General features: G+C 48.2%; 1 protein-coding gene across 4 annotated transcripts in view; it reads left to right on the top strand.

The window, feature by feature from the left end:
• Window positions 1-9507, top strand: part of CALCOCO2 (calcium binding and coiled-coil domain 2) — a 30834-nt gene that overhangs the window by 12741 nt on the left and 8586 nt on the right. For 3 of the 4 annotated variants that reach the window (XM_040497265.1, XM_040497266.1, XM_040497267.1), the window contains 5 exons: window positions 3109-3211; window positions 3371-3504; window positions 5435-5560; window positions 8061-8149; window positions 8493-8562. In XM_040497265.1, coding sequence (XP_040353199.1) covers window positions 3109-3211; window positions 3371-3504; window positions 5435-5560; window positions 8061-8149; window positions 8493-8562 — 522 coding nt within the window. The remainder of the gene's footprint in view (window positions 1-3108; window positions 3212-3370; window positions 3505-5434; window positions 5561-8060; window positions 8150-8492; window positions 8563-9507) is intronic. The other variant, XM_040497268.1, reaches the window with a different exon arrangement.

Raw genomic sequence — 9507 nt, 5'->3', positions numbered from 1 at the left:
TTCATGCTCTGTCTCTCTCTGTCCCAAAAATAAATAAACGTTGAAAAGTTAATTAATTGAAATTTGAATGGCCTCCTGTGGCTAGTGGCTATCGTACTGGACAATGCAGACATCGGCAATAAAAAAATTAGCCTTTGAAATGCGATCTGTAACTTTTTTTGCAACAGGGTCATACTTCTGTTTTGCTTAGATTGATTATATTTCCCAAGCACTTAGCAACTTCCAGTGAGGACTTAACCATAAGCCAAGTGAAAATCTTATGCTTTTTTAAAAACGAATGTTTAAAGGCATATTTTTAATGCATCTATATTTGGAATGCTTCATGCATCTCAGAGGTATTGCCATGACCCCATGAAGAAAGCATGGTTAATCAAAGAATGGCTTCTAATATTCATTGTTCATAAAGCTGTTGATTTGAACAGCTACCCAGGAGCCTGAAAGGTTTTTTTTTATTATTACTGAGAGAGAGCAGGAATGCAAGTGAACGAGGGCAGAGAGAGAGAAAGAGAGAGAGAATCCCATGAGGGGCAGAGAGAGAAGTGGAGCTCACCCGATGCGGGACTCGAACTCACAGACCGTGAGATCATGGCCTGAGCTGAAGTCAGATGCTTAACCAACTGAGCCACCCAGGCGCCCCTGGAAGGACAGCTGTAAGGCTCATAAGGAGAACACAAATTTCTTGAGAACGTACAGTGTGCTATGTCTCTAATGAGGTTTTTTGTTTTTACGTTTATTTATTTTTGAGAGGGAGGGAGCACACAAGCGGGGGGAGGGGAGAGAGAGAGGGAGACAGAATCCGAAGCAGGCTCCAGGCTCTGAGTTGTCAGCCCAGAGCCCAACGTGGGGCTCAAAGCCACAGACCGCGAGATCATGACCTGAGCTGAAGTTGGGCGCCACACCGGCTGAGCCCCCCAGGGGCCCCTGATGAGGTCTCGTGCATGGGGGCACATGCGTGTGCATGCGTGTGCGTGTGCTCTTTGATCCTGACAGCACAGCTGCACCCTCAGGTGGGCGTGTTCCCTCTTGCGCACAGGTGAATGAAATGAATAGACTCAAGACCGTGACCTTCCTGAGGTCTCCCAGTGAGTGAGTGGGGAGCAAGTGTGTTAGACGCCTAAACCTTTGCGCTATTCTGCTGAGTTCACACGAACAGCAGAAGGTATATTAGAGAGCGAAGAGCTGCCTGTAGAGTGTCATCTCTCACCGCTCCCTCGGAAAGCCCTCCCGGTGTTTGTTCTTGCAACGAGGTCTTTCTGAAGGAAACCCCACGCCGCATGGGCTCAGACTCAACAACCTCGGGGTCAAGAGTCGCATGTTCCACCGACTGAGCCTTCTTGTGGCGTAGTCTCGACCATAGTCCTCAGCTCCTCCCCAGCCCTGACCCTGGGCCTTCCTGGCATGGTGCGGACGCTCGCGAACTGGTTTTCAGCGTCCACTATGCTTCGTCTTCTCAATAAAGCAAAAGCTGCCCACACCGATAGAGCCTCAAGCAGGTGGTAGCTTTCCTGCCTTCAGCGCGTGGCCCTGTGCTCCAGGCTGTCCTTTACCTGGGCGTTTACGTGTGCCCAAGGTCTCCGAGAGGGGACAGGTCCCAGAAGCGTGCCCGGACCAGCGCGACTCAGGTGGGGGACCCAAGGCCAGAAATCACAGGCGGCCAGAAGTTGTCTCCTGGTTCCAAGACCGCAGTAATTCTTAGGCCTTCCCAGATATTTTGGTCACAGTGCATTAAGAAACTCCAGGATGTGAATGAAGACTCCATAAAATTCCTGCTTCCTGTACCAACCACAGGCCGCGCTGGCTCCGGGCTGCTTCCAGCGATGGGGTGCGTGTTAATGAGACACTAAAACATGCCCTGGTACGTTCTGATGAGCGTTCAGTGTCGCCTTTTCAACCCTGCACTGATTCCTTCATACATAAAAATGGAATTTTATTTTTAGTTCTTCTTCTTCCCACTGGGCTCAGGCAGGGTCAAAATACGGCAATAGATGTAATTTTGCCTCTCATTTGCTGAGTGTTCTCCCCTTGAAGGCACAATGGCTCCCTTTCTATTCTCCGGTGTGCCCTTACCGTCTCGATATGATTTGAGCCATCTTTTACCCTCTTTCGACTTTACTGAGAATATTTTCCACTTAACCGGCTTCCTGCTCTGAGGCATATTTTACAGTATCCGTATATCATGACTTAATGCTTTCAATACCTGGAAGGGGCCTTTATGACTACCAGAAGCACCAAAGGGCCTTCCTTAAGCACGTGTTAAGAAAAACACTGAAGAAAGAAAATTCTATAGACTGGGCTCAGTTTCCTGGGGCCTCATCACCTCAGGACCCTTTGGCCCCTCTACTCCGCTGCAACATGCACATTATTCAAAAAGTGCATGTTAAAGATGTGCTAGTCTAACCAGGTCAGTATGGGTGACGAGACTGGACTGGACACAGGAGAGGACTGACCAGTGGAGAAGGCAGATCAGAAGGGCTTTCTGATTAAGAAGTTCTACGAAGCGTTGTAAGAAGACAGCGGGATCAAGAGTCACAACCCCAGATTTTCCCCAGTCACTCACCGTTCTCTGTCTGACTTGGTGTTAGTAACTTTTGGAACTCTTTTCCTGGGTGTGGAGTGGCCGGTTTACATTTCCTTCTGAGATAGGTATTCTGGACTGTGCGGGCGTGCAGGCCAGTTTCTAGTTGTATCAGACCTTGTACCACATATAGTTGTCATGAGTCAAAAAGCAAGATCTGGGGGTGCCTCGGTGGCCCAGTCGGTTAAGCGTCCGACTTGGGCTCAGGTCATGATCTCACGGTTCGTGGGTTCGAGCCCCGCGTCGGGCTTTGTGCCGACAGCTTGGAGCCTGGAGCCTGCTTCAGATTCTATGTCTCCCTCTCTCTCTGCCCCTCCCCCCGCTCGCTCGCACACTCTCTCTCTCAAAAATAAATATTAAAAAAACTTACTAATAAAAAGATCTGATCCAATGGTGGGTGGATCTTATCATACAGAATTCATTTTACTTTCAACATAAATCAAAAGCAAGTGTATTTTGAGAAGACATAGCCCAAATCAGGACTCTCCCCTGAGCAGTTTGAGATGCTGAACGAGAACCTTTTGTCATTGCAGGTGGGTTGGAAGACGACCCGGGAGTATTACACCTTCATGTGGGTTTCTTTGCCCGTTGACCTAAACAGCGACTCAGCCAAACAGCAGGAGGTCCAGTTCAAAGGTAAGGAAAATAAATACCGGATCAAAGGTGTTGAAGACCGCGGCCAACACGGATTTCCTTGAGCTTAATTAAGCTTTCTGGGGCAGATAAAAAGACTTCCAGATTTTCAGCTTTCTTACTAGACCTAATTTTGGATTAAAAATCATGTTGCATCTTCAGCTTATTACCTGCCCAAGGATGATGAGTATTACCAGTTCTGCTATGTGGATCAGGACGGCGTGGTCCGGGGAGCAAGTATCCCTTTCCAGTTCCGTCCAGAAAATGAAGAAGACATCCTGGTTGTTACCACTCAGGTCTGTAAATCTCACCTCGAGCCCTTCCCGCCATTAAGAGTAGCGATTTCACAGGACACCTGGCTGGCTCAGCTGGTGGAGCATGTGACTCTTTTTTTTTTTTTTTTTTAATTTTTTTTAACGTTTTATTTATTTTTGAGATAGAGACAGAGCGTGAGCAGGAGAGGGGCAGAGAGAGAGCGAGACACAGAATCCGAAGCAGGCTCCAGGCTCCAAGCTGTCAGCAGCACAGAGCCCGACGCGGGGCTCGAACTCACAAACAGTGAGATCATGACCTGAGCCGAAGTCAGAGGCTTAACTGACTGAGCCACCCAGGAGCCCCTGGAGCATGTGACTCTTGATCTCAGGGTCAGGAGTTCAAGCCCCACATTGAGCATGGAGCCTACTTTAATTAAAAAAAAAAATCATAATTTCAGGATAGGGTAGAATTTGAATCAAAAAAATAAGCCTTTACTGAATGCCCTAACAGACGCTATTGGGAGAAACGTATCTAGTACCCACTCAGACCTACTCAGGAATGACGTAGAAACATTGAACAGAATCACAAGAAGTGATTTCTCCTTTCTCTAAAACTTCTGTAACTCCGTTGGCGGTCAGTTACTCCCTTCACTTTTCCAATCGCTTAATTTTTGTCATCACATCTTAGCACCACAGTAAATGTATCTGCTCCTCTGAGGAGGCACACACCAAATATTCTTTGTGTCTCTTAGTTCTGGCCCAGGGCCAGGTACACATGAGTATTAGATTCATTTACTCACCCACTTATTTCATAGGATGCCCTCTTTCCATACAGCCATGTGGCGGGCAGGGAAGAATGGATTAAATCACTTACTGTCCCGAAGCTCGTCCAATAGGAGAGACAAACGATACTAAGCATTTGCGAGAAGAATCCACATTCTTCTGTCATTCCCCCTTTTAACGTTTTTTTTTTTTTTTTAAGTAGAAATATATTTTGGGGTTCATAAAAAAATATTTTCAAAAGTCATTACAGTGAATCGCTTCTCACTTAAAAATAAACTCTTGAAACGTATTTAACTTGTTTTCTTACTGAAGCCTTAACCACTTTCCAACCCCATGTATCTTGGTTATAAGCCTAAAATTTCTTGAGCAGTTTCTTGGGCAAGCACCTTACAGTCCATGTACCTTTCCTAATAGATCTAGTCCAGACTTTTAATAATTCTGGGGAGACCTCTCAAGTCCTTGTGTTGGTCTCCATATCTCTTAGTCCGGTGACGTCACATTCGATGGGCTGGGACACACTCAGGCGGAGGAGTGGTCAAGCGTATCTTCACCCATGGGGTCAGCGGAACGTAAACATAAACCAGTTACTGAGATGGCATCTTTATTGATATGGATTCTTCGCACCCCATATCCTGTCCCAGCCTTGAGACGGGTTCACACGTGTTGTTAGTGGGTCTTGACATCTGTTTGTTTAATCTCCCTCTCTCTGGGCTTCCTGACTGGTCCCCAGTCCCTGCTGGGTCACTGCCATTATTCCCTCGTCCCCTCACACATTCCCAAGGAGCCCACCAAGGGAAGCCCAGCCTGTCACCTTTGCCGAGTGGCCACGGAGAGCAGTGATGGCAGTGGGAAAGGCACGCAGAGACAAACACGGGGATGCGGTCGGAGCCAACCCTCCACCCCAGAAAGATGAGCCACTTTTTCGCTTTTTATGGTCTTCATTTTGTTTGCCTGCCTTTCTTGGTAACGGCGGGCTCCGTGTTGCAATTATCCAGACATGCCTACACGGCCCCCTTCCCTTCCCAACTGAGGAGGTGTTCCCATTCGAGGTTCACAGATGTCCTAATAGTGAGTGGGAAGCCAGCAGACCCTCAGCATCCCAGCCTGTGGGAACGTTCCGCCAGAGGCACTTGACTATCCGTCGAGCTACAAAAGGTCGAATACGAATTGATGGAATGCTCTTTCGTAGGGTGAGGTGGAGGAAATCGAGCAGCGCAATAAGGAGCTTTGCAAAGAAAACCAGGAGCTGAAGGACACCTGTGTCAGCCTCCAGAAGCAGAACTCAGACACGCAGGCTGAGCTCCACAAGACGCAGGTATGGCCGCTGGTTCACCATGAACCTGCACACCAACTCAACAAACAAGCAAAACGTGAAATGAACCTGGAGTACAGAGGTCAGAAGCGGGTGGTGTCTCTTCTCCAGCACCACTTTCTCTCTGGCCTGTGATCTCACTTCCTCACACTCATATTTTTGAATAGGCACAGCGTTGAAAGTTTTCTGTGGATTACTTTATTGCAACTCTGGAATAGGTACTGTTATTACCCCGAGCTTACAGATGAGTAACCTGAGGCCTGAAGGGCAAGTGCTCCCTTCTACAGCTAATCAGTGATGGTGGAGCCAGGATTCAAACTCAGGCGGTGTGACGTCTTCCTAGTTCGTACGTATCATAGAAAGTATTTTCTCTGATTAGCTAGATCCGGACATCGAGGGAGAAGAGAGGATGAAGGCAAGGTTGCAAGTTCTCCTAAGTCCTTGCTGCTTCTGTTTTGAAACATCCTTCAAAACAGCAGGTGGTAAATGAGAGTTGAGCATGCAAGGAGCTAAAGAGGAGAATCTTCTCTAAAGACTATAAACTAATTACCCTGAGGTCATGCCTTAGAAGTTTCCAGAACACGCAGACGTTGGCAGTCACCATCTGTAGAGCCCTTGATCTACAGGTGAGGAACCCGAGGCCCAAAGGAGAGAGGAAGAGGTCAATTTAGTGATCCCACTGGGTTAGGACCCACTTCTCTTCGCTCCCAGACAGACTGTTCTTTATACCTCGCTGTCACACAAGTGCCCATGATGTCCTCGCCCCTGGGCTGGTGTAGAATTGTGGATGACAGGTCCAAGATACAGATCTGGCCAATCGTAGGCAGTGAGGTAACAGGGGTGGCGTAGGTATATAATTCACAAGCTCTCTTTCGACCATCAGTGTCTGGCCAGGAGCTCACCTGCCAGGTTCTAGCCAAGGAATCAGAAGGTCTGGGTTCTTGGATTAGCTCGCCTACCTACTTGCTACCAGTTGTAATGATAACACAAGCCAATATTCAGCACCTACTGTGTGCCACTGTAATTAAGCCTATCGCTTCACTTACTCCTTAAAATGACCCGGCAGCTCAGGGGCGTGTGAGTGTGGATCAGTCAGTTAAGCGTCCAGCCCTTGATTTCGGCTCAGGTCATGATCTCACAGTTCGTGAGATCGAGCCCTGCACTGGGCTCTGTGCTGTTAGGAGAGTCTCTGCTTGGGATTCTTCTCTCTCTCTCTCTCTTTCTTTCTTTCTCTGCCCCTCCCCCACTTGCATGCACTCACGCTCTCTCAAAATAAGTGAATAAAACATTAAAAAAAGGGGCGCCTGGGTGGCGCAGTCAGTTAAGCGTCCGACTTCAGCCAGGTCACGATCTCGCGCTCCGTGAGTTCGAGCCCCGCGTCGGGCTCTGGGTTGATGGCTCAGAGCCTGGAGCCTGTTTCCGATTCTGTGTCTCCCTCTCTCTCTGCCCCTCCCCCATTCATGCTCTGTCTCTCTCTGTCCCAAAAATAAATAAACGTTGAAAAAAAAAAATTAAAAAAAAAATGGGGCGCCTGGGTGGCTCAGTCAGTTAAGTGTCCGACTTCAGCTCAGGTCATGATCTCAGTTCATGGGTTCAAGCCCCGTGTCAGGCTCTGTGCTGACAGCTCGGAGCCTGGAGCCTGCTTCAGATTCTGTGTCGTCCTCTCTCGCTGCCCCTCCCCTGCTCCTGGTCTGTCTGCCTCTCTTTCTCAAAAATAGATAATAAACATAAATTATTTTTAAAAAGACTATGCATTTGTAAGTCTTGGAGCTAAAAGCAGCGAGTCAAAAAATTAATTAAAAAAATAAAAGCGAGTTATTATTGATACGCTGGCTTGGCTTCAGTGCAAAATGAAGTTGGGGAAGAAAAAACAAATGGCTGGGACCAGTACGGTGGCCACTAGCCGCAGGTGGCTATTGAACACTTGAAACAGGGCATATTGTGATACTCCGGCAGCATAAAGTGTATAACAGATTTTGAAGGCTCCGTATGAAAAAAAAGTAAAATATTTCCTTTTTATTTACATATTGAAACAGCATTTTAGACCTGTTGGGTTAAATATGCTGTTAATAAAATTAATTAGATACGTATCTGTTTCTTTTTACTTTTTTGAATGTGGCTACTTGACTTTTAATTACGTGCGCAGCATTCATGAATGTATTGCATAGCACCTTTCAAAGAGAAAAGCCACTTTATTTCACCCACTGCTGTGTCCGCAGTGCAGGAACAGTGCTTCCTAGGCAGTCACTGAACATTTGCTTAATGAATTAATGGACAGATACAAGCTCCAGGGAAAGAGAAGTTAAGGTGCGTACGTTTTGGGGAAAGAACAGATTGAGAACATGTTAATACGGAAATCCCCTTACTCGGACGTTTCATTCACTGTTGTGTCATGACACATAGCAAGTGCCTAACACGTAGTAAGTGTTCTGTGAATATTTGTTGGATGCCTGAGATACTAAAAAATGGCTTAGAAATGGTCGGTTCCTTTGACGTTCTGCAGGAGGAGCTAGAAATTCTAAAGAGCACCGCTCAGAAGCTGGAACAGGAAGCGAAGGCGCAGAAGGACGGCTGGGAGACAGAGCTGCTTCAGTAAGTGTGGTTCCCGGCCGGGAGGAGCTGCGTGTTGTAGACACCCTTGGCCGGGCTCTGATCAGTTCTCCAGAACTCCCTAGAAAACAGTCCTGCTATCAGGACAGTGATAGGAATGATTCTAGGTTAGACAGTTAGGATCTGAATGGTAAGGAGACACGACCTGAAGTCCAGTATTAACGTCAAGTTGTCGAATGCAGGCAGTTGGAGGTCAGGAAGCCGAAACGGGACGGAAGAGGAGTGGATTTTAAACTCACTCCACGGCCCTAGGGCCACGGCGGCCTTAAATCATTGAAGGCCTGGGGGATCTGACCCGCAATCAGCGTGTTTTTCACCTCCGCAGACTGAAAGAACAAAACCAGAAGATGTCCTCAGAAAACGAGAAGATGGGAGTCAGGGTGGAGCAGCTCCAGGTAGGTGATGCCGGACCTTTGCCAGAGTGCGTCGTCCTCCCCTTGCCACCATGCCTGCCTGGTGGCCCAGAGAGAGAAAGCTACGTTGCACCGTAGTGAGTGCCCGAAGCGTGCCTTTCAAAACATCAGGCTAGGGGTGCCTGGATGGCTCAGTCTTAAGTTAAGCGTCCAGCTTCAGCTCAGGTCATGATCTCACAGTTCGTGAGTTCGAGCCCTGCTTCGGCCTCTGTGCTGACAGCTCAGAGCCTGGAGCCTGCTTCAGATTCTGTGTCTCCCTCTCTTTCTGCCCCTCCCCTGCTCGCGTGTGCTCTCTCTCTCTCTCTCTCTCTCTCTGTCTCAAAAATAAACGTTAAAAAAAAAAACTGGGGGGTGCCTGGGTGGCTTAGTCGGTTAAGCATCCAACTTCGGCTCGGGTCATGATCTCGCAGTGTGTGGGTTTGAGCCCCGCGTCGGGCTCTGTGCTGACAGCTCGGAGCCTGGAGCCTGCTTCGGATTCTGTGTCTCCTTCTCTCTCTGCCCCTTCCCCTCTTGTGCTCTGTCTTTCTGTCTCTCAAAAATAAACAAATGTAAAAAAAAAAAAAAAATCTTTTTTTAAAGATGGGGGACTGTCAGGTCTCCCAGTGGTTTCCAGGCTTTTTTCTTTTAGCTGTAAAATCCCTACAAGCCAAGTCTTTCTCAAAAGCCTAGAACGTAAAGCAGATAGCAGCTGAATCACTCTTGTTTTGAGGAAGCTGTACCTTAAAGAGCGGCTGGTTGGGGCGCCTGGGTGGCGCAGTCGGTTGAGCGTCCGACTTCAGCCAGGTCACGATCTCGCGGGGTCCGTGAGTTTGAGCCCCGCGTCGGGCTCTGGGCTGATGGCTCAGAGCCTGGAGCCTGTTTCCGATTCTGTGTCTCCCTCTCTCTCTGCCCCTCCCCCGTTCATGCTCTGTCTCTCTCTGTCCCAAA

The sequence above is a fragment of the Herpailurus yagouaroundi genome, unplaced genomic scaffold (genome assembly GCF_014898765.1).
Source record: "Herpailurus yagouaroundi ecotype Mexico unplaced genomic scaffold, PumYag 189, whole genome shotgun sequence".
NCBI lineage: Eukaryota > Metazoa > Chordata > Mammalia > Carnivora > Felidae > Herpailurus > Herpailurus yagouaroundi.
This window is presented reverse-complemented; position numbering and strand designations above follow the sequence as displayed.